The 27695-nt window shown below is 41.2% G+C and overlaps 2 protein-coding genes across 5 annotated transcripts in view; both read left to right on the forward strand.

The window, feature by feature from the left end:
• Nucleotides 1-14170, forward strand: part of LOC110977351 (uncharacterized) — a 28874-nt gene extending 14704 nt beyond the window's left edge. For 2 of the 3 annotated variants that reach the window (XM_022231387.2, XM_022231388.2), the window contains exons 7-15: nucleotides 533-709; nucleotides 2291-2428; nucleotides 3174-3356; nucleotides 4420-4563; nucleotides 5531-5735; nucleotides 6425-6594; nucleotides 7088-7201; nucleotides 8039-8673; nucleotides 9276-14170. In XM_022231387.2, the coding sequence (XP_022087079.2) occupies nucleotides 533-709; nucleotides 2291-2428; nucleotides 3174-3356; nucleotides 4420-4563; nucleotides 5531-5735; nucleotides 6425-6594; nucleotides 7088-7201; nucleotides 8039-8673; nucleotides 9276-9528 (2019 nt within the window). In that variant the 3' untranslated portion in view covers nucleotides 9529-14170. The remainder of the gene's footprint in view (nucleotides 1-532; nucleotides 710-2290; nucleotides 2429-3173; nucleotides 3357-4419; nucleotides 4564-5530; nucleotides 5736-6424; nucleotides 6595-7087; nucleotides 7202-8038; nucleotides 8674-9275) is intronic. The other variant, XM_022231389.2, reaches the window with a different exon arrangement.
• Nucleotides 14171-16766: 2596 nt separating this feature from the next.
• LOC110977361 (uncharacterized) overlaps nucleotides 16767-27695 on the forward strand; it is a 35745-nt gene continuing 24816 nt past the window's right edge. The window contains exons 1-15 of one of the 2 annotated variants that reach the window (XM_087140111.1): nucleotides 16767-17030; nucleotides 17631-17739; nucleotides 18598-18671; nucleotides 19789-19842; nucleotides 20323-20412; nucleotides 20875-21009; nucleotides 21707-21802; nucleotides 22331-22465; nucleotides 23043-23135; nucleotides 23689-23955; nucleotides 24370-24462; nucleotides 24756-24890; nucleotides 25965-26057; nucleotides 26372-26509; nucleotides 27069-27164. In XM_087140111.1, coding sequence (XP_086996237.1) covers nucleotides 16943-17030; nucleotides 17631-17739; nucleotides 18598-18671; nucleotides 19789-19842; nucleotides 20323-20412; nucleotides 20875-21009; nucleotides 21707-21802; nucleotides 22331-22465; nucleotides 23043-23135; nucleotides 23689-23955; nucleotides 24370-24462; nucleotides 24756-24890; nucleotides 25965-26057; nucleotides 26372-26509; nucleotides 27069-27164 — 1696 coding nt within the window. In that variant the 5' untranslated portion in view covers nucleotides 16767-16942. The remainder of the gene's footprint in view (nucleotides 17031-17630; nucleotides 17740-18597; nucleotides 18672-19788; nucleotides 19843-20322; nucleotides 20413-20874; nucleotides 21010-21706; nucleotides 21803-22330; nucleotides 22466-23042; nucleotides 23136-23688; nucleotides 23956-24369; nucleotides 24463-24755; nucleotides 24891-25964; nucleotides 26058-26371; nucleotides 26510-27068; nucleotides 27165-27695) is intronic. The other variant, XM_087140110.1, reaches the window with a different exon arrangement.

The raw sequence follows: 27695 nt of genomic DNA on the forward strand, positions 1-27695 counted from the left end.
CATGCATAATGCACCCTCTAATGACTCAATTAGACCAGTGTGCTTGCTTGCACTAACATCTCGGGAATCTTGTTGGTGCTGTTTAACTTTCTTTATTGTGTTCTTAGGCTTCACTAGGGAACCAATCAGCAATCACAAAATGCCAAGTGTACAATAATTTTCAGGTTTCTGTTCATTTCATTCATTTCCCACCTGAACAGATAATATTTTGCTCCATACATTATCAAGCGCACAAGTTCTTCATTATCAATTCCCAATGAGGTTCTTCTGCAATGTCAGTGTGGTACACAAGCTTTGTACTCTTCCCCTACAAATTAAGTGCTCAGCCCAATTTATGCTACGTATGAAAACAAATGCGAATTTGTGACATCACCGCAAATATTTGCACCACAGTAAAATCTCATTTACCGTCACTTCTGCCACAAGTATGAACCAGACTTGATGTTGATTTTCTTTTTAAATCGAAATGTCGTTAAACCGATAACCTCACATTATCCACACAGTGTCTCTGTTGTTGATCCTTGTCCACCAGAGCCAGTTTGCATCCTCGGAGAACTCAAACAAGGTCCTGCGCAGCGATATCTCCAGCCTGATGCAGCAACTGTCGGCCACAAGCCAGGCCAACCAGGAGGTCAAGCAGCAGGAGGTGCTGGCCAGGGAGGAGAAGCGCCGGGTGGAACAGGAGCTCTTGGTCGCCAAGGCCGACCAGGTACCGATCCTGCACTGATGGGCTGTGATACAGGATGATTCACAATAAAGTGCGCCACCAAGAGGTTGCCACGAAGAGGTCGTTTTTCAAGCTCATGGTTGACTAAACCTTAGCCACCTTGTCGGTTTTTGCATTTTTGAAAATTTTGAATGGATTGAGACATTTCATGCAGTAGAAAGAAGAAAGGATTGAATAAAGCTACTGCTAATATGCTTATGAATCTTCAATGAAAAGCAAACATTGTGAATAAGTCAATGTCTCTGCACACAGCCAGTGAATAGAATTTGTCGACCTTTCCGTAATGCACTTTGAATAATGGCTTTTCTTGGCAACCTTTTGGTGGAGCACTATTGTGAGTCACCAGTATTTGTTGACCCAACCTAACAATGGGTCACAAATTCAGACACCTTTGACTTAAAGATGTTTAACCCTAACCCCTAGGCTTTTACACTAGAGGGCACACTGAACCCAACAAACTTCAAGAGATACATGCACTTGTACAAGAAGGTCAGTCTACCAAGCCTGATAAACTCCAACAAAATGACTCCATGGGAGTTTGAGTGACAAGATATGGATGGGTCTATGCGGTATAGGTTGACTTAAGTAGTACCAAATCTGACAAAATTAAGCATAGTCGAGCACTTGTTACCACAAGCCAGACACTGCACACAGTCACCCCTGTGTGTCCCAGATCGCAAAAAATCCAACACCATCACCCTGGTCCTTTGATACCAAGTCAAACAAAATTCTACAAGAAGTTCATCAGGTATGGTACCAACCTGGCAAAACCTGCTGTTGGAGTTTGATGGATACTGGGCAGTTAGGGTTTAAAAGCCTTGTTCATAATTTAAATCCACAGAGATGGCAGTGTTCATTTTCCTCGGGATGGTGAACTGAGGGATCATCAAAATGAAAAAAGCTCCCTTTGTGGTTTTATTTTCTGATACAAACAGAGGCAGGACATTCAAAATATGGCCTTAAGACTATGGGATCCAGACACATTTGGCCTCCATGCAGAATTAACCAATGAACAACTAAGAGTACAGTACTCAACACCTGTTTGCCACATCCGTAACCACTCACATTTCATTCTTAAAAAGAAACAAGGAAATGGCATGCATCAGTGAGAAAGAGCAAATGTCAGACAATGGTTGGACCAACGGGAAGTTGTTGCTAAGTGGTGGAGAACCCTCTTTCGTTCTCTTATTTGACCGTATTAGGTGCTCTTGGTATCCATACGCATGCATCTTTGTCATTTTAGTGTATTTTAGTTCTTCTGAATGCCTGAAAAGGTACGTAGGGGATTTTAGATTTATCGTCAATTGAAGAAAAATGTTTCATTATCCGTGTCAAAAGAACAGTTACCACCTGTATTTGCAGAGTTTGTTCAAGTTTGTCATCTGACACTTGTTCCTCATGGTATTATTTGTTGAGGAAAACACACTCAGGGAATTATCACAAATTTTTTTTAATTGTAAAACTGTTTGGTCTAAAGACAGACAGTTTGTAAAACTTGTTATAAGAGGTGTGTGGAACTCTGTCATTGATTTCGTCTTTGTGGGCATCCCCCCCATCCACCAGAATCACATTCGAAGCACTGAGCAGAAGCTACAGTCACTGGAAGATCAGTATGCAGTGTGCAAAACCAACAAGAGGATGCTGTGCGAGGAGATTGACACCCTAAAGGACATCCAGCACAAACTCTCAAATGACCTGCAGGTCAGGAGGAGTGAAGTCTAATAACCCAAGTCATTCCCAGACAACAAAGCACCCTTGATCTTCTCCCACAGATTGGCCAATCAAAAACAAATTCAGGTTCAAAAGATTTGTTGAGATTCAAGTGTTCTGTTTTTTAGAGAGCAGATGACCAAATTGTTTTTTGAATATATCAAAGAAGTTTTTTCGAGTCAATTTTTGATAGTACTATTATGACCTCGTAAAAGTGATGGGAAATTTTCTTGGAAAATACTTATTGTCATACACGTTTTAGCCATGACTATCTTCATAGTTTTCCCTTCTATTATGTATAGTTTACTGTATTTTATGGATTTATAACTGAACTGTCCACCCCCTGTCGATATCTGCATAGCTTAGTTTTTAAATATGTTCAGGTCAAAAGATTGAGCCTTTGACTTGAAGGTGTTGGATCATGGCAGAGTCTCAGGGCATCTTTGCAAAAATGCCCAAAGATGTAGCGATTCTTTACCTGACTTTTGTTATGAAGGATGTGAAAGTGGGAAAGGAGTCTGTTAGGCAGGCATTGACTGATACATTTTGGTAGTTTCACATTACTTTTCCATTAGAAAGGCAAGTCATTGCAGGAGACTGGGAACTTGAATAAGAACTGAGATTTTCACATTGCTGCGGATGGTCTTAAATGTGTGCGCATACTGTAAATCACCTAAATAACAGAAATGGAAGAATTCAATGAGGAATTTTTTTCTCCTTTCTGTCCCCAAAACAGCGGGCAGAGACTGACAAAGACGCCCTGAAGAGCCGCATTGTGCGCCTGGAGAATGAACACAGAGAGCGGGAGAAGCAGCTGAAGAGCAAACTGCATCTCCAGCAGCACCAGGGACGAGAGAGGGAAACCATGCTCCAAGAGCAGGTGCAGGCCCTCAAGGAGAGCATCAAGCAGCTGGCCGAGGTAGAGCTAGTGGTCAAGGTTTTCCTCCGGGATTAGAATATTTACCTGTCCTTTTCCCCAGCCAAGGGTAAAATCTACCCGTCCGCTCTCCCAGGAAGTGTTTGGAACTGACACTCCTTGGTGCTGTCCGAGGCCATGTTTCAACTGCACCCTGTATTTTTGAAGGAAATGTGAAGACTTGTTCACCGATGTTAAAAATTTATGTAAACAAGGGAGTTTGTAAGGTTAGAACTTTGAAAGGAACAACTGGCTGTCTCCATTTGTCTTTCCCTGTCGTCAGGGCAGGTTGACAGGTGGTTAGATGATACACTGGTGGTGGTTCTCTTCCATCTATGGTATGAGTGCTTTACAAAACTAAACATACCTTGGTGGAAAAATAGTCTTTCCCACTGAAAAGTACAGTGTCTTCTTCTTGTGCACCAGTGTGGTGGTTGTGCTTGAGAATCTTTCATTTGGCACAACTCCTTGTTGTGCCACATTCCAAGAGAAATGTTTATCATGATTTGTCTGCATTACCTTGCTTGTTGTACACAAAACTGGAGGCAGTGACGACCGTGTGCCTGAACAGCACTTTGAAAAGATGAGGTTTACGTTGCATGTCTTCAGCGCATTTGTTTGATGCATATACAGTGCACTGCATATGAGCGCCATTCACAGGTGTACTCATGAAAACATTCAGAACCAGTTCAGTGGTTGTGTTCAGTGCTTTGGCAGAGAACCAACCCAGAGTGCAGTGGTCAAGTCCGTCATTTCTGGCAGTCCAGTCATATCCACCACAAGTCATGTTTCAAGATATTCAAATTATCTGCAAAAAAGGGCATTCCTTGTTTTGCATCCCTATCACTTGGACCGAACTTATCCTACCCTTGCAGTTGATGTAAATGCAGCACCATTTGATTCCGTAATGATTCCAAGTCTTTCACATCCCCGTTGTCATATTGGAATCACAAAAAAGTCTGCTGCAGTCAAATGTCAAATCTTGGATGTGCACTGACCAGATGATCGTATCATAGAGAACGAAGTCCTCTTTCTACCATTGCATCGCTTTTGTTGTCCTGACCAGGAGAAGGAACAAGCCCTGCGCTCCAACAAGGGTCCCATGGAAGCCTCCCAGGTTGTCATGAAGGAGCTGAAAGAGAAACTCAAGAAAGCCAAGGGGAAGCTGGAGGAGGAGACTAAGAAGAGAGTGGAACTCCAAAAGAAACTGGTAAGGAGAGCAAACAGAGTGACCTTTTGATGCTCTGAAACTTTTGATTGTGTTAGGTGGCAGTGTCCAAATGAGTTGACTGCGACTGAAAATTATGCCTAGGCCTATGAAAAGCCCCAGCTACCGATAGCAGCTTTTTGCACTTCCAGCAACACATTCTTTTTTTTCCAACTGTAGTCATGTAATGCGGCCACAACCATTTTTATGCCACTAGACCATGCTGCCTTCCCTGTTGTCTGATTTGCTTCTGTTCGTGCATTGGTGGATATTTTACAAGACTTGATCCCTGGGGTAAGAGCAGGTGGTCCCAAGGGCAAAGACACACTGCCCAAGCTCAGGCTGCGTACAAGTTATCTGGATATGACTGGAGATAACACAGGCATATATAGGCAGTTCCACAAGCCACAAGCTGACAGTATCCATAGGTGCATGCATTATTTTCAGTCGTAACCAAGTAGGTTAGACACATAATTGACAACTATTTTCAGATGATACTTTGCAAACAACCTCCATTTTTTTCTTTCTTTTGTGAAGGGGGAGGGCTGTATCGTAATTTGTCCAAGATCAGTACATTAATGATGTAATAGATCTTAATCATGGGGAAGCCATTTTCGATCTTGCTCCCTGAATCTATTATATTCAATGTGATTTGTTAAATGGGGGTGGTGCCAGACTATTTGGGGTTCCAAGCCTCACTTTCAGTTATTCTAAATGTTGCTTGAGCATTTTAATACATTTGATTTATCTTGAATTAAAATAATTCTAGACATAAACTGTCATTAGTATTTTATTTAATATTTTTGGTATCTCGTATTCCCAAAATGAAAAGTTATTAACCTCACTTTTCAATTCAAGATGGCTCACACATGAATACAGTCTATTGCTTGCAAAATGACTTATAGCTAAACATAAATTTAATTTGATAATTTTTGGGGCTGCCAACCAATCACAGTGCCTCTTTTTGCAGAACACCCTGGAATCCACCCATACCCAGCAACAGAGCGACCTGACCCGGGAGGTCAGCGACATGAAGCTTCGCCTTCAGATGGGTGCAGAGGAGTACAAGAAGAAGTTTCTGGAGTGCCAGCAGCTGGAGAGCAAGCTAAAGAAGAGGTCAGGTCAGAGGGGCCGCACCGCATCCCGAGAGGAGAGCCCAGCCATCAAGGAAGACGGTGAGTCCTGATAAACAATCCATGCATGCAGCAGATGCATATCTGCACCTTTTCTAGATTTGAGATCTAGATTTTTAAAGATTATTTTTACAGTACCTAACTCTTAATGTTTACTGTAACACACACAAGTTACCAAACTTGTCAGAATCCTTCCCCACAAACTCTCTCAAGAACATAGAGAACAACCTCCATCCTGCTAAATCTCAAACCAAACAACCCTCATTTTGCACAGTCTTCATGTGTTATCAGCTGGGTACCATATGCCGAGCAAAGTTGTCCTGATCACATTGGAAGCTCTCCATTGCTTCGCCATACTTCTGCCAACTGAGACCAGATCCAAAAGTCATCATCTGATGTCCCCGATGGAGATTGTGCATTCTCCAGCTTTGCACAAAGCTCTGGAGCTCCCTGGTGGACGAGTTCAGGACAGCTTAGTCCTCCAAATCCAACATCAGGCTAGTTTTGAGGGTATTTCTAGGAGTTTACACCCCCATCAACTGTTGCTGTACACACAGCTTGATTTCCTGACATTGTTTTAGTGGTGTTGGATTTTGGAGGTTTTATCAAACTTCCTTCAAGAAATGTCCCTACGATCCTGGGTTAAAGAGTCATTACTCCTTATATTGAAAAAAGGTGGAAATCTTGGAAGGCAAACTGATCTCTTGTAACTTTCAACTCTGACTCTTCAGAAAGAAAGCTCCATGAGCCCCTGCAGCACCAAGCCAGTCCTTCCAGGGGGGGCTGCGAAAGCCCCGAGAAATCCTTTGACAATGCCGAGCTGCAGACACAGTTGAAGGATCTGGCCCAAGAACTGGAGGAGCGCAGCACCAAGGTCCTGAAGTACAAGGAGCTGTACCAGGTCAGTCAAGATCATTGCCTGTTAAAAAAAAGCTGACTATGGCCACTCCCGAATCTTATATCAGGAGTTGGGTCCAGATCTTCGGCATTTGCAAATACAACAGGTAATAGACTTAGCCATAGACTAAGGCATTGGAGGGTTTTGTACCAAACTGCTTAGGGCCTGTTTGTTTCACAAGGCTCTGGATCTCGATCTGTGATCATAACACTTGGTTGCTCCATCCAATGAATTACTGATCAAGATTTGGATCCACGGGGATGAGATTTCTCAGTTTTTTAGCTGATTTTCAGCTTTTTTTGTTTGGGATTTCAGCTTTTTTCTCACTGGCTGTGAACAAAAGTATAGGAAATTTTCACAGTTCAGTTTCTTTGTGCCTTCCTTCAGCTGTTTTCAGCTATTTTTATCGTTGGTCAATCTCATCCCTGGATCTGTGTGAAACAGACAGGGCCTATGAGAGCCAATGTTAATGCTGTGCAGTATCCTGTTGATCCAGGTCGAGAAGCAGCGACGACAGCACCAAGAGGAGACCTTCCAGAAGGAACGCATCGCATTTGAGATGCAACTGGAGGCAGCCAACAGCTGGGCCCAGGAGCTGGATGAGAAAGAGGTACACAAAAAAAAACTGACAAAAATGACAATGGCAGTGGATGTCACTGTCATTGTGCACTGAGAAGACCACGCTGGAGTCTTTTTTGAATCTTGTAGTTAAAAGTTTTATGTGATTACATTACATGTTGAGAGACCTCAACCTTGGACCCACAGAATATAGTTTTAGTGCTTCAGCAATACACCTTACCTGAAAGATGCCCATTTTGGATAAGGTTCCCCAAATCCACTTTATTTACTGAGCATGCTGAAATGGGAAGGAGCCTGGCTCTTTTATTGTGATTACAGGTATTGTAGCACTTTGGAAAATAGTTTTCATTTAGACAGTAAAGGTGACCTGGCGTTTCCATAATTTAGAACCACCTATTAGAGCACAAGAATAGTAATCTGTGATTTGCCCCTTCTGCATCATCTCAACTTGCACATTCAAAACGGCCAACCTGTGAAAGGGGAAAATGAGCATTGTTGCCTGTATGTAATATACGATTATCCTTCCTTAATCCGTCTCAAGTAGTAACATTCCTAAGGTCAAAGGTCAAAATCTAACTACATGTACATTTTTTTTTTATTTTATTCTAAATGCATAAGTCTCAGTTACCAAATGTGAAAGTTTTCTTCATTACGGAAAATGTTAAGAGCAATGACCCCTGGTTGAGGAAAAGTGAAAGTAAAATCACTGCACTGCACCTGTGGTTTTTTTTCTGGTTTAAGTCTTTTACTTGTAAAAGTTTCCGGCTTAAATGCCAAACTTTAAAGTTTTACGTGCTCTAATAGTTAGGAATTGGTTACTTTGGAATTCAGGAGTAACATATCTCCATTGTATTGGCTTCCTATGCAGGAAGACAATCAGAAACTCCGTGAGAAGGTCAGCCAGCTGCACACTGACTACATGAAGATGAAGCACACCCTGGAAGTGTACAAGTTTGATGTCCTGCAGAATGCCAGCCCAACTGCTGGGATGCCTGCCACAGCCTCGCCGCCAAGCACTCCCCCCCAAATAAGCCCCATTCATTCCCCTCTGCGTGTTCACCTTCCCGGTCCCCCCGCAGGGCAGTACATGTTCCGGAACCCCTACACTGAGGGGGGATCTGTTCCGCCAGGATGCACCTTCCCAAATCCTTACACCGACCCACCCAGCGAGATTGCACGCAGCGAAATCCGCAAACCGCCAGGCTACAATCCTTTCCAGGCAGAGGAGGCGTCGAAGGAAGAGCCACTCATCACGCCAACGGCTCCCCCTCTTATTTCAACTCCGCCAAGCCTGAGTAAGATTCCGGCTGTCCCTGAGTTGCCCCCCAAGAACCCCCCTGACACGGGAAGCAAGGGTGAAAAGCCCCCCCTTCCCGAGCCCCTTAAGCCAGACGTGCTGCCCGAGGGGAAGATTGCTGCCATCAAGACGGTAGCCAAGAAACAAGTCCGTCTCCTGGACTTGGCTGCCACCGTGGGACACCCTGAGGGTAGTGAAGAGGAGAGGTGAGATTGTGTTTTTCTCTAGAGGCATGCAGCTTCTCCCTTGGATCAGCTGCTGTCCTTGCTTTTGTTTCTCATTTGCGTAGTTACTACTAGAAAAGCATTGTACACAAAGTCTTTTGATGGTCAAAATTTCCTCACTGTTTCTGAATTCCTTCTGAAGTTGCATGTAATTTACTCATCACCAGACAAGAAGATACAGTAGACAGTTATGCACGTCCTAATAAAACATCCTACAGAATGAAATGATCCCAAGGGTGCAGGCCCATTCTTCCCCATGTGTTATATCACTTGTTCCGTCCAGAAAGGTACATCAAGCGTCCATAGTGTAATTCAAAATTAACATTTGCCACTAAACTTAAAGAAAGTCTTATGTTTAGTGATATATTTCTCCCACAGTGTACCATTTAAATCAATATTTGTTGAGTGAAATTTGCACTTAAAGTTACCCTGTCACAAATTTTGTCTCTTTCCACACAAAGACCAAGGCAAAATTTTGGCCGGCAGAATTTTTTACAGAGTGACATTTTCAGTGTGCATGCAAGAGGAATAGCAAGTTCCCTTGAACTCGTGTCATTCTTTGAAGCCTCTTATTTCAATCTCAGCAGAGAGGAGGGGCCAAACGAGTTCCATGATGCCTGCGAAGACTTTCCGCCAGGCGAGGGCGACAGCAGCAGCGTAAAGACGTGCCCGGAGTGCAACATGCACTTCCCGCCTACATTCTCGGAAGAGGACTTTGCCGCCCATGTCCAGAACCACTTTGCCCGGATCTGCCCCATGTGCAACATGATGATGCCCTGCGAGATGCCCAATGCTGACTACGAACGTCACGTGCAAACGCACTTCACCGAGGATTAGAGGGCAACCTGACTCCCAACCCTCAACGGGAAAGGGTAAGAAAAATCAAAATATTCCAGATGATTCCAAAACTTATTCAAGCTCAACTCTCCAGTTAGAGGCCCTTGTCCTTTTGACCTTTGAACCATGGAGTGCATGTTTGGAAAATTAATGTTATCAGTATGTGACTCACGCGTTTTGTATAATACATTGTCATTCTCTGGGCAGTAATTATGCTAGCCGCATAATAAGAAATAATTTAAATGGCAAAGGTCATAAATAGTGTAAGATGTAGTTTTTATTAGCAACCAATGGTCATGAAACACTTTAAACAAACTGCTCTGGCAAAGTAATCAAGTTTTCTTCTGGTTATTTTCAATTCTTCTGTTTTGTGCTTGAGTTGCACATAATTCATTTTCAGTTTTCATGTGTTGCATATGAAGTAGTCCTTTAAACCACTTCGGTTTTCACATAAAAAGGAAAATTGAAAAGTCAGTCCTGAAGTAATTCAATTACCTAACCGATGAGATACATTACATTATTATACAAGAAAGTAAATATATAGCTCTGCTTTGGGTTTTTTTTCAGGTGGGGGTTGGATTGTGTCTGTAGGTATTTTTATTCATCTTTTAACAGAGAGGGTTTAGAACTGTGATTTGTTTTGCCTTAATTATAATAAATATAAACAATTACACTTTTTCTCTTTTAAGATTTTGGTTTAAAATATTTGGTTACATAATATGACCTGACCAAGCAATGTTAGCTGCCCATATGTTCTAACATACACTAGCTGGCTGAATATATTAATTAGTGTATAATGTCCATTAAAGGTCATTGTTCATCGTAGATGCATGCCCCATTAGCTATGGTAAAACTGCATTAAACAAGTAGTTTTCAGTACACTGTGGATAGCAGCCATTGCTTTTCAGTGTATAGACAGATTTAGCACATTCTGCTTGAGAACTGTCCAAGTATAAGCTCGAGGTTGTAGAGTTCAGATGTACCACCCTTACCAATTTAATATTAATGAGATTTGAAGGAGCATGTGGAATATTTATTAAGTTTGAAGCAGCACCGGTATAAAAATATTGTTAAGATGTGTGGCAGAGTATAAAAAGATTAACCAGATGTGTAAACAGATGTGTAAACAAAAAATAAAATTGGTCAGAACTTTAACGGCAACTTTAAAAAAATCGTATAGTGTGACACTGTAGAGGCTTACCAAATATGTGAAGCCTTAAAAAAGACAAAAATTATGACCTGGAATTACATATATTTGTCTGTCTGAGTTTTGTCGGAAAAAAAATTATGAATTACAATGTTTCTTTCAGTATTCACAAAAGGATTTTTTTTTTCTTTCTTTTTTTGAAATAAAGTTAGACTGACTTGCATGATGAAAACTTTCCAAGAGTCTTTATTAGTTTTTTGCGTAGGCACATACATAACGGAATAAGCAAATCACTGATATCTTGTCTGAACGTGTCTGAACCAGAATGTGTGAAATGCGAACAAATTGTATGTAGATTAAACTTGGACTTGAGAACAAGTAAGCAACCATTTGAAGTAGGGATATTTGATGGTTTTTAAACCAATTTTCGTTGTGAAACACAAGTTTAAGAATATCATTATGAAAATGAAACTCTGTTAGCTCTGGAAGTATTTTGAGAAAGCAAGTGAAAGTAATGTATATTGTACAGTTTACTCAGAATGAAATAAAGCTTTAATGTAGACAAGTAGCCAGTACCAACCAGAGTGTTTGGTGGTTGAGACCAGTTCACAGCATAAATGCAGATTTTGTGGCAGTGAGCTTGAATCTATACATGCAGCATCAAAACTTTTGAAAAGTGCACCAATACAGACAAGCTTTCGAGACTAAAAGCAATGTGTTCATTTGGTAGTTTTTAAAGTACTGTGTTGTAAGTTATCACAATAAAATTATTTTTAACATGAAGAACCAAAGCAACTCCAGTTCTGCGTGCACTGAAGATTGTACCATGATTGTACCATAATCTCATAGGAAGCAGCCCCCCCAAAAATGACAGTTTATATTGGATTTTGTGTGTGTGCATAGGTGGTTGCCATAATTTGTAGCGTGGAAGGTCATAGGTGAAATACCGGTTGTATTGTTTGGGAAACTTCTGTGATGTCAGCTGAGCAAAGTGCACAGCAATTGTATGTAAAATACCAAAGACCATCGGGCATCAAGTCAGTCATGTTGGGGTCTTAAAGGAGCAGTTTAGGCCTCTTCAAAGGCCAACGTGGGTTCACTGGATATGTGACTCGTGGCATATGCAAAAACTTCTATTTCAGTCGTCTCTTGCTAAATTAAGTCTGAAAGCAGGTCACTGTAGCCCTTGAAAATATGCTTGACTCATAGCTTGCAATGAGCTTGTGCATGGCAGGCAAGTGAACAAACATTTAACTTCCAACTTTGGAGCAATTGTAAGGATATTACACCAGTAACATGGAAAGTATTAATGATTAACATAAGCATGCAAATTGTGTAGGTGTGTCAGTACATATTTGAAGTGACTTGTGTACGTAAGCATGATTTTTGCGGAAATTGTTAACCACCTCGTCAGTATGTTTCCTGGTTTTTCCCAAGTACGTTTGCATCGGAGCGTGGTAATTCTGTCTTAATTCATTAGAAAGAAATGAGTGGGTGTGTTTATTATATGTGTACTTTTTAAAGGCACTGCTGACTGGAGTCGGTATAATGCCACTTATTTAATGGAAACCACAACTTCACAAAATCTAGAAGTAATGTGAAGCATTCTTATTTGAGAAATAACATTTTATCAGCTGAGGTACCAGGTGCAGATCCAAGACGGGAGGTTGGGGTCAAACCCCCCTCCCCAGAGAAACAAAAGCAAAAAGGTAAATAGGGGAGGTAACTTTTTAAAATAATAAAAAGTAAATTTAAAAACAAGATCGTCCAATTCTTATGGGTACAGCAATACCATTGTAAACAATGTACGTCATGTAATGTTTCATAATTACTTCCGCTTGTCTGCAAAAATCAGAGTTTCAAAAAAATCTCCAGCCTGACCTTCCCTTGGAAAAAAATTCCTGGATCCACCCCTGGGTACCTGGTTATAAGTATTTTGAAATTATTTGTGAAATTTAGTCTTGTTAATGTATGCTAGCCTTAAAAGCAGCATACCATAGAAGTGCTACACGTATGTAAGCGCAGATCTAGATCATGCTGTCCGAGAATTCTAGTAATTTATGCTGACAGTTTATCAGTGTTGTAGTCGAGTACTCTCCGAGTACCAACGTTCTCCGCAAAATACTGAACTGGGTAAGAGGGAATAAAGCCAGAGTGCACAGGCATTTGATGGTAAATGTGCAAAGGTAAGATTACAAAATAAATGTTAGACTTCAGACACTCCCAGTTGTGTAAAATTTAAGTTTTAAGGAGAAAAATACTCAGAAAGTACTCAGCCGAGTAGTTTCTGAGTACTTTTGTCCTAAAAATTCAATCAAACAGTGATGATTACTAGTTAAATATTTGGTAGAGAACTTGGTTCTCAAAAAATACTCGACTACATCACTGCAGTTTATATAGATTTTAATAAGTTCATGTGAGTGAAATGGGAACAAATATCGGTTGCATTTAGGCTTTCCCTCAAATTATTTCTTGTCCTTGCTTCTGGTATAGGTTTGAGCATGTAGTTTCCAGAGATCCACTTTGCTGGAAATATTTTTGGACTGGTTTAGTGTCTTTTCAAAGGAACTGTGAAACCCTACTTAATTTTGTTGCCTTTTTCAGTGTTGTCGGTTTCAGAGGGGGAAAAATACCCATCCATCATTTTTTTTGCGTGAGATATAATTGATTTTCCCCGTTCATTTGTGGAAGCATCTTATCTGGTACATTCTTTCAGCCATATAGACATTAATAGGCTTGCAAGTACAATGTATATTGGACATCAAGTAAGACAAGATGCCTTGTTTTTTGTTTGTTAGACCAGTAATTAAATATGTTTGACTTTGTTAAGTTAGGTTTGGTCAGTTAAAAAATTAAATACATCAATGTGCCACACGTGTATACTTAAAGATAAAATACACAGAACGTATACGTAGAACGTAGAGTATATGTATCACTTTTTGCCGTACATGTAGTAGAATTTGGCCTTACATCGTAGTTGTTGTTAGAATGGGTCACATTCAAAGTGTTTTGGGTAACACACTGCTGGTTGCCATATGAATTTATTCTTCGTGTGTTTATGACACATTGTAGACAAATAACTGCAAAGAAAGAAACTTCATTTACTCGGGGAAGTTTAGGAGAATTATTAACTCTCAAATTCTATAATGCAATGTATGCATAACCATAAACATTGCTTAATATTGTATACAGCACTTTTTGAGGACCCAGAAGCCCTTAAGTATTTCCTTTCTTCGAAGCAGAACTCGTTGAGCTGTAGTTCATTTGAATTTGTAAAGTTTCTCTTCATTAACAACAGAGCATCACAGTCAAATTGAAAAAAAATAATGCTGAAGTACAGCATTTAAGGTAGACATGATTTGAGGCGGAGGGTTTTATCGCAGGGGTTTCATGCATTATGGTCCATATGTATTTAATTGCCGTGGGGTTTGTGCCTTTTATTTTCAACGCTGCAGTGATGCTTGTCGAGAGAGATAATAAAGCTGAGGAAATTGATGTTCCTAATTTAGTTGGATTCGTTTTTTCTGACTTCACCCAGTTACTTTTTTCTGTAAACAACTCCAGAAATGTTGAATTAGAGTAAAATTGCAGAAGACGCGTGTGTCTTGCGCTGTGGGCAAAATCTTTTGCTACATTACTATTTACTATTTTTCTTTATGGAGTTGCACTCAAATAAATTTTATCAGTACCGTGGTATTCAGAAAATAGCTTTTTCATAGAATTCCTGTGTATGTCAACCTTGCCAAATACAAATACATTTTGCGTATTATGATTCATTTGAAGATAACCATGTGATATGACAATCTTATCGGGTAATACTTTCTGTCACCAAGTTGAGGTGGAGTGTGATTTTCATCGTGCTAGAACACACGTAGACTGTCACACGTAGACTGACGGGTGAGGTTTCGCTCGTACCCCAACAAAAACTATGACAGTAAATTTGACACGGACATTCCCACGAACCAGTGGTGTAATAACATGCAGCTTCGTGGTTGCACTGTGGGGCACAGCTTTTTCAAGGGACACTGAAGGCAAATGGACTGCGGCTTTTTGATTAATTTTTGTTAACAATTTCAAACCGGAGGGACCTGGAAGGCATGCGTGGTCACACAATGATCCCAATAATTACTTGTATCGATTCCTGGAAGGGCTCTGGTCAATTCCACCATTCGCCTGAAGTTAAGAAACCATCGCTTGCACCGCACTATTGATTTCACGAAGGATCTTGAAGATCCATGGTGTCATCATTGTAAGTACATACGCTTAACCCAAGTTTCTGCCAAGTCCCGAGCGTGCTGCGTGCTGTCAGCATCCTCCAAAATCTTTTCTTCTTTCATTCAAAGCAATGAAATCTGTTCACGGACTTAATTTTAAGATCAGTGTGTGGACTATATTCCTATAACGCAGAACAGATAGGCTAATCGTCTGTACCATCAACTCTCTAGGTCAACTTCCATGGAGAGGCCCCCGTTGAAGAATAATGGCTTCCATCAGTTCTCACTTAGATAAACTGAGAACTTTTTTCTCTCTCTTTATCTGTGCCCTTTCTGATTCTTTTTAGGTTAAGGTAGTTATGGTTTCACAGGATTACTGATAAGAATGAGTACATAGTTGGCCTTAGTGTCTGGGGCATGCCTGGTTTGTTGTCGAAAATCGTTCATGTGACAGTAACATCGTCTCAGTCCATGCGGAAAGTTTTTTCTCACCATAAAACCGTAGGCCTACTCAACTTTACCACACAAAATGTCTCCCCGTGACCCATTCACCGACACTAAACCGCGCAATTTTCAATGTGCACTTTGACATTTACGTTACTATTTTAGTGAATGCGCTGAGCTTGTCAAAGGCGCTAATGTTCAGGGTAGGTCCGAAAAGGCATCTTTGACTGCACCAAACCCATCGAATACCACTCACCCTTTAAAAATAAAGGATTTTTTTGCTAACAGAAACCGGAACGGATCACGAGAGCTCTTGAGGGGCTCACAGAATTCGACAGCCCATGGGCGTCAATCGGTGGGGGACGGGTGGGACATGTCCCCCCCCCCACTTCGGGTTAAGTGGGGGATAATATATCAATAATATTGCCCCACACACACGCCCGCACACACACTTTTTTTTCCAATACCTAAATGAAAACATATAGCTTGCAAAAGCATTTGTCTATAACACTGGCTAAAGTAGCAAAAAATTGTCTCAGATCACACCACAAAGCATCTATAGTTCAAAATTTTCAAGGGCCCCACGCTGCTCAGAGCCTCGCGCTTCGCGCTCGCATTTGTTCTAATCAGGGCTATGTCCCACCCACATTTCAAAACGGATTGACGCCCTTGGACAGCCCCACCATCCTTCAGCAGCGTAATTATATCTGGCTCTTTGAGGGATAAACAAGGTGCATTAAACTTCAAGGAACACAGCCTGCTTGTTTGGAGGAAAGGCAGTTTTCGCCAGTGGTGGACACCTGTGGGCACTGATGTCTAACGAAGCACGTGCCCCTGCATTAAGCTTTTCAACCCCCCCCCGCCCCCTGCGAAGTTTACCCTGCCACGTTTCTTACCACACTTCCCCATTGTAGATTGGCAACAGTGACCTTGCCAATGAATTGACTACTGTGGTCAGATTTATAACCAATGGGGAGTTGGCCCAATGGTGACTAATTGTTTAACACTATGATTATTATCACAAGCTCTGAGAAAACAAATTCTTAACAACAGATTTCGCTGTAAGGAGAACGTAAATACTGTCAACATGAATTATGTCTCGGATGTGGTTTTCATGGAGCTCTTCTCGAGCTGGTACCACCGTAGCTCAACGGTCACCCACTCGAAATCCAAGTTGACCGTGAAAACTGAACCAATCCGGTGTCCGGCGCTAAGATGTCACTTCCCTTGAAATTAGCCTATTTATGGTCAAGCTCGTCACTATGTACACAGCAACCATGATAAATTAGCCATTTTAAGGGTAACTGGAAAGCCCAACCTCCAACAGGTGTCTGTCGTAACCGCTACTTTGGTCCCATCACTCCAAACCACTGTTATCGGAAGATGACCCACTTCTAACTCTATCAAGGTACAAGGTTCGGCAAACAGGACCTCGCCGAATATACAAAAAGCGTCTGATCGGAGTACGGCACACCACTCTTGTCAGTGTTAGAAGCAGAAGTTTGGGTGACTACTTTTTTGTGATCTCGCCTTCTGTCGTATAATTTACCGACGAAACGCTAACTTCACCACTTCTAGCCTACGCTGTCGTACTCAGAGCATCTGCAGCATGCGAGTATGTGTAGCAGTTACATTGGCGATCGCTGTCGTAGCGATTTTGGCCAACCAAATTTTGGCAGTCAGCGTGCAAACGCGTGGTAAGTGTTACACAAGATGTTTGCCTTGCTTACGACACAGCAGATTAAAAAAATTATTGTAGTTTACTATTCAAAAAAATGATAATTCTGAGTTTAGAGGGGGGAAAGAGTGATGGAAAGAAACGCCGTCGTGCGTCCGTCGCATCACCTTATTATCATCTTGTGGAGTTTTGAGCGAAAATGTCACGTCGCCTCTTCTGTCATCCACCGTGTCCGACCGTCGTCGCCTGTCGCGTTGTGCCACGCATTACAGTGCAAGCATAACATATTGCGTAGTTTATTTTTTCACCTCCCAGACCCCTTTATACAGAAGTAGTTCAGTGATGAAGCTAAATATATATAACGGTGGACTTTATCCCATGCAGACAACATCTTTCAGACAACAGTAATCTATTTTATTTCTTAATATTAAGCAACTCAATTCAAATCGATAGTACTCATTTTTGGACCGATATTTCATCAGGAAACCTTTGGTATAGTGCCAAGAAATTTCCCATTTAAAATCGAAATTTTGATTGCTTGGATGCTTTGTCCTAAAAGCATGGGCAATATACATGTATATACTTCCGGTGATAACATTATTTTTAATTATTCTCCCAGAGATCGAAACACCCTTGCGGACTTGCAAGTGGTACCAGGCCCTGTGCCGATTCATCAACCCGTGTTGGTACAAGCGAGAGTGTCTTGGCTACCCAGATGCTGTCTGCCAGTAAGTTACTAAACAATTACTTAATGGCCCATCTGCTTTGGTGTATCTGGGAGATGTTGCACAATATTTTTATTTCTTCCAAAAACGCCAACACTTTAGAAACGGTACTAGTACTAACAAAATCCAACCCCCTCCCCTTGATACGCCAACATCAGCCCATTCCCCCAAACCACGTGCACTACGGGTAATGATTGAACGCATTCCCCGCTTTTGAGTTATTGGATCAGTTTCTGTCCCTGTCATTTAAACAAAATTGGTATTGATGGATTTTCCAGTTTTGCTACCAAGCCTGACCGCCTTATTGGGAGCCCAAAAGTCCTAAAACATACCGTATCAGGAGGAGAACGGCTCATTGAAACTTCCTAATACCCCTTTTGTGCCGCTTGAGTTAATTTTGCAGCCCCCCCCCACCACCACCACGACATTATGGTAATGTTTACAAGCATAGTCCGCTGAAATCTTCAGAGGTCACTTTCTCATAGAGAGGGAGAGAGGGGGAGGAGCCTAATCTGAAATGATACCACAACGCTCACTTGCAAAGTACGCATTCCCAGAGAAAATGGTTCTTGAATCCAGCAGCGTTTGAAAGTATATTCGACTGTACTGGGTGTACCTTGTGAGCTTGTGCGCGATATCTCCACCCCGATATTCATACGCCTTTGTGGTCCCTACTTGAGTAAAACGGTTCATTGTATATTGCAGAGTTTGAGGTTGTTTAGTGAATTTTCTTTCGACCAATTGAACTACACAAAGTTAAAATGCGCAGAGAAATCGTCTGGAGGTAGACGAAAATAGCCAAAAATAAATACTCTTTATTCAGAACTTTTGTTTCTGATTTATTTTCTTTTATTTAATCAGGGTAGATCTGTGTGAATGTCGGGCTGAGTTCTACGTTGGGGTGCAGAAAATCGATTGCCAAGAACCCGACAGTGGTATGCCTATTATGTCTTTTTCCCGTCCACTTGTTTCCTGATTTTTATAAGTAGTGCCATAAGTATCTCCTGTTTGCATTGTTCATTTTTGTATTTCGTCTGTTCTTATTTTTTCTCCCTTTTTAAAGTTTAAGAGATCCTGACATTTTATTTGTCCTATTGGTAGTTTCCTCGTCAACCGGCTGTCACGTTTTGTCAAGTTCATTGAGCTCTATGGTCAAGTTAAATAGCGCCCTCAAGTGAGATGAAGTACACTGCCGCCGCGCCGATGTCGCATCGATGCATCGTGTGTGTGATTCGATAGCTAATGTAATGCGCATTTTGCACGATTTTTTTTCGCGAAATGGTCGCATGTATACCCAAATGTCACGGGCACTTAAGGTAGGACATTTCGAAAGATCATGCTCAAAAATCGACTGATCACACAGCGGTCATGCAGCTATTGAACAGATCGACTGATACTGGCACTAAATTTAAAAGTTTAAGCTAGGGCTGAACACGTTTTGGCTGTTTTGATTGTAGTACGTACACATGACCAATCACAGCTGGCTAAGTTTTTACTTGATGAGGTCAGGAAATAAAAAAGGAAAAGATAAGAGCTATGTTGTTGGTGTTGCGACTGGTCAAGCTGTCGTACAGCTGACAGTCCTTGAGAGTACATGCTGCTGTTTTTCTGTGGTGTGGACATGGTGGATGGGCAAAATGCACATGAATTTCACCGTAAACCTACCCATCAGATTTCTGACAATTAGTAATGTGTGTTTTGAGTAGGTCTATTGTTTACAAACAATAGTGCCAAGTTACAGTAGTTCTGGTACCCAGCACATTACTAAAGGAAAGAGTACTTAGTCTGAGCGGCAGCTACCGTCGGCTTTGTTTTGGGATGTTACACTTGTGAAACACTTTGCTTTTGGTGGACGTCATGTTTGTTAATATTTAATATCCACTATAGCCTATAGGTCACATGACTTAGCGGGTGCAATCGGTCTATAGACTGCGCCTTAGCGGGTGCAATCGGTCTATAGACTGCGCCTTTTTTAATTCTGGCCACAAGTATATCAATTGGAATTGATAAGAAAACAGTCATTTAGCTGATTACTCACATTGTCTGATGCAGATGGGACCCCACGCGAGCAACCAGATCCAGACTTGCCAGGTATCCCAGACCAAGGTAGGTCAGGATCAGTCGTTACTGATGAATGTTAAACTCTCCATGCCAACATGTTGCAAACTGCACGTAACTCCCATTGGATATAGACCTACATACAAAAAGAATTGTGAAACATTGGCAACCTTGGAATGCAGCCCACTTGGGAAATTATCCTGTTCAGCCAATTTTCTTTTTAACAAATTTAAGGAAGTTTTATATTTTGACCAAACTTGGGCAAGAAGTTGAGATAATGATTGCCCGCTTTTTTTCAAAGTTATAACTAAATGCTTAAAATTACAAAAGTAACAGTTTAATGAATAATAATATTAATGACAAAAGCATAATTTGTTGACAACCTCATCAAAATTTGCTCTGATTTTTTGCCATTAACTTTAAGAAATTACTTCCATACTCTGTGGTATCATTCCTTAAGATATCATCCAAACTCTTCTGTCAGACTATGTGACCCTGTTAACCAGTACGTTTGCCATGATTTTTCAGGTTGTGAGCCAGTGGTCTGTCGCCTCGGCTGTCTTGATGGCTACGTTAAAGATAGCAATGGTTGTGAAATCTGTGAATGCATTGAGCCTGGTGAGTACAAAAACGCCTGTCTCTCCATGTAGGCAGGGTTTTCATGAAGGCAGGAGATGATGTAATAACGTTCCAAAAGGATTGACCCAAGACAATGCTGTCAGCCCTGTCCATAAGTGCACACTTTCTATAGTGCTTACTTGAATATACATATACCAATTGCTTGCATATTCAATCAGGCAAATATTCTAGTGGCTGTTTGCTAATTTGAATATTCAGCAGGGAAAACAATGGCCGACAGCTGTTGTGCATAACTCAGAATTGCACTTTTTAAAAGATTGCAAAGTGAAAGAATTTGAAATGGTTGATTCAACAAGTTGACATTCATTACTCGGCATAACTTAACGATGGTGCATGTGAAAACCTCCTGGGTGCTTGTTGACTTCCACCTGTTGATCATATTGTTTCGTACAGTCAATAAGCTTTATTAATCTTCCCCGTGTTGTTGGTAAACCCCCATAGCGGACAGGCCAGGGTTTTGTCCGGCTGTCCGGCCGGGTATGGTGTCCACCTGCGCCATTGAGTGCTCCAGTGATGCCGCCTGTGACGAAGGGGAGAAGTGCTGCTCCAATGGCTGCGGCCAAGTTTGTGTCCCAGGTAAGTCTAAGTCCCACTACCAAAATTTGGAACTCCCACTACCGCACATAGAGACAGAAACCTTCCTGGCGCATGAAGTGTAAATACTTTGAAATGCAGTTTGTTTAAATACTTCTTTCTATCCAGTTACATCTGTAACTTGGTTGTTAGTTTTTGTACACTTTAAGGAAACTTTGATGAGCAACCTTGAACAGGGTTCTCCCCAGGATTTTTCAAAACTGTGGGGGATTTCCATTGTGGTTTACCAACATTTTGCGAAGCCATGGCATGGGGTTCGGACCCCACCCAAGGGCCCCCAAAATTTTGGGATTTTAGATGCTCTCAGCTGCATTTTGGAGCATGAGTGGTTCCTTAATGAAGTGCAGCGCCATTCTTTCTAAGTTTTTTAAATCTACAAGTTTCTCTTTAGCTACTTTGTCCAGCCTTGGCATTCTGCCTTCTGCATTACAACTCTCCAGGCTTACTCTTTTGAAATACCTGCTTGTGTTATGTCAAGGCTTCAGTTGTTTTCCTGTGTATATTGTTCAGTATTTTTTGCCTCTTGTCGTGTGTCTGTCTTTCTCCATGTCATCATGCCAGAGGCTATTTCACCACAAACTTTTGCATTTGAATCTGTCCCCACATTGGGGTTCTTATTCCTTAATTTTCACATTTCATGCATTCCATGTCTGAATAATTTTTATTTCACACGCTGCAGCTTGTTCTGGGAATCTTTGCCGAATCAACTGTGCTCCTTTTGGAGGGTTTGCCAGGGACGCCAACGGTTGTGAGATCTGCCGCTGTATGAACATGGGTTAGTGAGGATGTACCTTGGATTGAAAAAAATTATCATTGTATGTTGCATCATGCCATTTTGGGAGGTATTTTGGCTGATGTCTTGTGCTCGTTTTAACACCAGTTTGACAAATTCTATTAAATGTTTCATTTTTTGAAATGGACATTGCTTTAAAGTCTTACCTGTTTTATGAAATATGCATAAGAAAAACATGCTTGCTTTACAGAGTCTGGCAGAGTGGTAATCACTTGATTGGTCTAAACCTTTACAGGTTAACGCAGCATAGATATCCTTGCATGGGTAGTAAGTTTCTTTAAAATCTGAAGTTGCACAGCAAACATTCTGCTGGGGCATGATTGTGCTACCTTCAAATCCTCATCTCTGTGTAAAAGACAAGGGAAAAGGGCCTCATTGCAAGCATGAGCTCTTGCAATGAAGGTTACATCAGCGACCTCTTTTAACCAAACATTTGTCCACACGTTCTAAAACTCAGCTTTACAGACGATTACAACCTTTTTTATTCTTTTGTTTCTTTGTCGTGGAAAGATTTACTCAGAGTCTGCCCAGCCATCAACCTGAACGTTACCGCTATTTGTATAGACAACTGCGAAGTGGATGATGACTGCTCCAATGAGGGAGAGAAATGTTGCAGCAACGGATGCGGCCATACCTGCGTGAGAGGTACTCTATTAGTACTGAAGGAACCAGCTGTACCGTAGCGCCATTTGAAGAGCATATTTGTTCATTATCACAGCTTTTGGACCACTTTCGTGGCACTATGTATTAATAAGTGCACTCTTACCAAATGAAGAGAAGTTTGTCTAACTCAAATCTGGTCACCAGCAAGAGAATATTATGATGTGTATCATTGTTGTATTTGAGTCCTTTTTTAGTTCTGAGTAGTCTGTAAAACAAGCTACTGCAATCTGAGTTCTGAGATCATTGGTACGGATAGAAACCAGCTGTTTTTCATCACAAGAATGATATGCTGGACACGTCCAGGTCTTTGCAAAAGTATGAATCCGAGTGCTTGTGGAAATTCTCTGTACATTTTTTATATACCTTTGAAATAATTTTCTGCCAATATGTTCATGGTCTTCAAGGACAAAACGACATGGGTATTACTTGCCAGCAAAACTGTGCAATACACATGCCTCCTGTTCACACACACACGAACAAAGTCCACAGGGAAGTTTTAATGAGCAAGTTTTTTTTTAACCTTTCTTTTCTTCTCATTGCTGTATGAAATTCTTTGCAGGTTGTGAACCAGTGCGGTGCAGAATGTTTTGCGAGCATGGCTTCGACACAGATGAGAACAACTGTGAAATATGCAAATGCAAGACACCACCAGGTGTGTAGGAGACCACGGTTGTACAAGGGTCTGGAGGCTCAGGATCCTAGTACCACAGTGTACAGGAGAGACAGGAAACCAGTTTTAATGTCATCTTAAACTAAGAACAATGAATCGTTTTCACTCACTTTCATACATTCCTTCAGTTCACTTTTCAGTAGACCAATCAAGTTCCAATAATAACTCATAATACATGTCTGGATGTTGGACCTTTGTATGCACATATCGGGCATTAAGTACAGCTTTGATATGTCAGAACACAGGGCTTAATGGATCAGTCTGTTTAAACTATGCCATTTTGTGCTCTTGCTTTAAAAGAAATTCAAACAAAAAATTTGAGACCAAAGATAGAGAGAGAAGCCCATAATTATGATTTTTTATTCAAACAGCAAGTGTGGTAACCAACATGAGGCACCATTTTGGCTTTGCAACCCAAACTTCAACTTGAGGCAAATGTAGACGATTCTACCTGATTTGGATTTTCCTCAGACCACAACATTTGTACGAACCACCCAGTTTGAAATTCCAATTGGTTTTGTATTTTCATGAGTAGGTTGCTCGGAGGTGACATGCCGCTTAGGCTGCAAGTTCGGCTATGAGCGAGATGAGAACGGCTGCGAGATCTGTAGCTGCTTCTTTCCCCAGGAACTCGAATCCAGGGGTTGGGTTGCCACGTACGGACGAGGCCACGGTGATGCTGGTCAGTGCCCGTCCGTCGAGGACACTGTGGGCATCTGTATCCTGGCCTGCATGGCAGACGACGATTGCAGAGAGGGGCAAAAGTGCTGCAGCAACGGCTGCGGAATGGTCTGCCAAACACGTAAAGACCATTTTTTACAATCAAAAGCAACTCAAAAACATAAATTGGAACAATTTTACATTATCATCCTGTGGCTCCAAGCCTGGTTTTTAAATTTTGATTATTTTTATTTGTTTAATTCTTTCAACAGTTTCTGATAATAGTGCCTTAAGGACCTTAAAGGCAGGCTTAGAGTGTCGTAACTTTCCTGGGAATTTTTTGAAATAGGAAAATTGCATATATACATGGTTGAAAAAGCACACTTTTCACATCGTGCAACTGCAACCCTCTTCCTTAAATTTATTCTGCCACTCATACCTGCAGATATTTATAATTTGCTGTAGTTCTTTATTATGGGTCTCCATGTAAAAGGCATTCTTGTACAAAGGAAAATAGACACAACGCTAGTAATTATTTATCCCTTATTGTCAACAGCTTGCTCTAGTGTGAGGTGTCGGAAGGCCTGTCGCTTTGGATACGTGAAGGACGAAAATGGATGTGAAATATGCCGCTGCAAGAAACCAAAAAGTGAGGACACATACCCATGTATACCGAGCCTTGAAGGACTGCGTGCCTTTCCATATTTGAATGAAAAATGTTGGACTAACCTGACTAACCTGTTGAGATAGTCAGTAAATACTGTGCAGATCAAAGACAGAGCCATGACACAGACCAGATACATGATTTTATACTTTTTGTGAGACCTGAGTGTCTGTTAACGAGTTTGCTGGGTGCCATTTGAAATGCAAAGAAATAGCATTGTGAATCTTCAAGAAGTCAAATCTCATGGCATCCTTTATTTTTGTGTACTAAAATGTTAGTTAAGTTTGGTAAGTGCCCAGCCGTACCAGAGGGCATTGTTGGTACCTGTGCCAACGAATGCGAGAGTGACGACAACTGCAGTGAGAGAAACATGAAGTGCTGCTCCAACGGATGCGGACGAACCTGCACAACAGGTGTGTGAAAACCCCTTGAGTCATTACAGAAGTTCATACAAAACCCCCCAGATTTCCTGTGGGGCTTTAGGCACTAAAGCTGGGTCAGACAAAACCATGGTCTGTCCCAATTCAACCCCTCACACATTTCACATTTAGTTCTTAAAAGCACAAATGGCATGTCAGGGAAGAGGTTGTAGCAGAGTTGTAATGACTCAAGTCAATAACTCGACTCACGTCCAACTGCAGTCATAAAACCCTGATGGGTAAATGACTCAATTTGAGTCATTGTGAGCATCTGACTTGAGTCCCTCATCAGAAGACCAAACTCGAATGAAAGTAAATAAGATTCAAGTCCCAAAAATAAAAGCAAATTTCTTTCAAAACAAATATTTGCAATGACTTACTGTGCCGGTTTATAATGTTCTTGTCATGTGTTAACTGGGTGTAACCACATAAATGAACCCAGTGTTACATTGAAAGATGCCAAAAAATGACTTTCTCTCTTGGTTTATGTATCATGTTGTGCTCACGTAGTAATGACTTGGAGTGACTCGAGCTCAATACTTTACTTCACTTTTTGTCTAATGACTTGACTTGAGTCACAAAAATTAGTGACTCATTACAACTCTGAGTTGTAGGGGGAGGGGTCATCATTTTTAGGGTAAGGCACTCACTTGTGTTGGTCATAGGTTAAAGACAATGCTTAATTGTTGAACTGAATACTTTGATTAGTTTTGACTCATGTTGAATGAATCCCAGTGGTGAGACATGTTCATATCTGAAAAGATTCAGTGTTGGACTTTGTCATTTAACAACAGCTTTGCTCTCTAAGTTTTGTTTTGTTTAAATATTAATTGAATTATTGATTTATTGAATTAGGTATTGAATTATTTATTCATTTAATTTATTTTATAAATCTTTTTTTACTACATATCTTTGTCAGAACAAAGATCTTTTTTTTTGCATCTGTTTACAACATGGCTTTACAAACCACTGCAATGGACTACTCAACATGCAGTGTTATAAATATAGATCTGCTTTTGTACAGACAGTAAATTTCACCGATAATTTTCATTCCCAACCCCCATGCAGCATGTACCCCTGTCAGGTGTCGTCTGAGGTGCCGATGGGGCTTTGCCACCAACAGTGATGGATGTGAGATCTGTGAATGCTTGCCCAGCCCAGGTAGGCTGCTTAGTGTGCAGGGGACGCAAAATTAAATGGCTTCCTCGTCAACATTTTTGATATGTAGATGACTGGTGATTCCTTGGGATGTGTTTGTATAACTTGATCGCATTTGTTACTTGTGTTTTACCTTGTTTCTTACCTTCATGACTTTCCCCTTCCAATGTGGACGATTCACAATATTGCGCCTCCAGGAGTTTGCAACGCGTTGGCCTATCACAACATGCGAAATTAGTCGACCCTTTCCAAACACGCATTGGGTCGACAAATTTCCCGGCTGTATTCTAAGCCTTGTTTCTTGTCCATTTTGACAGATGTCAAGCCGGGCCAGTGTCCAGCAGCTGTTCCAGATTTAGTGGCAGGAATTTGCGTAACAGAGTGCAGCAGTGATTCTGATTGCGCTGGAGACCTCAAGTGTTGCAGTAACAACTGTGGTCAGGTTTGCGTATCAGGTACACGTATATTCCTTTTATAAGACACATCTGACAAATCTAGCCAACTTGCTGCCACTTCAAATAAGCTAGCTTCACGAGATTGGTCTCATCTACTCTCTGAAAGTCTGATTATTCTGTTGGCTTCTTTGTTGGCTTAGACAAATGTAAATGCATCAAATTTCAGCTCCCCGTGTTATGGAATAAACTAGTCCAAAAAACACCATTACTGCGGCCGCATCACGCTCAGGCATGTATGCAGATTTGTCCTGATTATTCAAGGACTACCGTTTTTTTCTCTTAAAATTTAATCTGGATGTATGGAATTTTTTGGCATGGTTTAGCCATAGCCATAATTGTCTTTCCCAATTTTGCAAAAAAAATCAACAAAGGACTTGTGCAAGTGGAATTTTGAATGGAGCTCATGCTCTTGTGATACTACTCCTGCCGGAATGCAGTGTAATGCCGCTGAACAAATAAAATTGACACCAAAGCTAAAACACAGGCCAAGAGAATTCCCTAGCCTTCACTACCCACATAAAGCAGCACTGATATGGGCCCATGTTGTCTGTCATTACAGCCTGCCCTTCGTTCAAGTGCTTGATAAATTGCCCCTTTGGATTCTTGGCGGACAAAAATGGATGCCAAGGCTGTGAGTGCAGGCCCCCTTCTGTAGGTAAGCAACCAATGTAGCTTTCTCCTATCCATCCCGAGTGGGACCAAGAGAGGGTGCAATTCTCTAAGCAACAAAGGCTCTTTCAGAGGGAACTGCTGGTTCACAAACAACTACATAATGCAGGTATTGCGGTGGCGTCACTACAGAAATAAAAACGAGCACTCCCTGCCAACATGGCTCTTTTCAACCAATACAGGAGTGCTTCTGCTCAAGGCAGATTGTTCAAGTCTTGATTGAAGTCAGTTGAAGAATAGCAGTGTTCTTTATTGAGGCACGGGGTTGGAGAACAGTCTAGCTCAGTATGAACATACACCAAATGCATTCCTTGAAGAGCATCTGTTAAAAGTATGTTTGTGAAAACAATTTAGTGTCCATTTTTGCAGCAGATACTGTTGTTATTCAGTGCCGTTCTAAATTGCACTCAACTGAATGTGTGAAGAAAGGTCATCTATTGTTTAAAAGCCTAATTTTCAGAAAATAAGCCTGGCTGAATTTTTTATGAAAAAAAAATTCTGTAATCGCGAGAAAAAG

The sequence above is a fragment of the Acanthaster planci genome, linkage group LG08, assembly GCF_054643075.1.
Source record: "Acanthaster planci isolate LZ-2023a linkage group LG08, COTS_SCS, whole genome shotgun sequence".
NCBI classification, from domain to species: domain Eukaryota; kingdom Metazoa; phylum Echinodermata; class Asteroidea; order Valvatida; family Acanthasteridae; genus Acanthaster; species Acanthaster planci.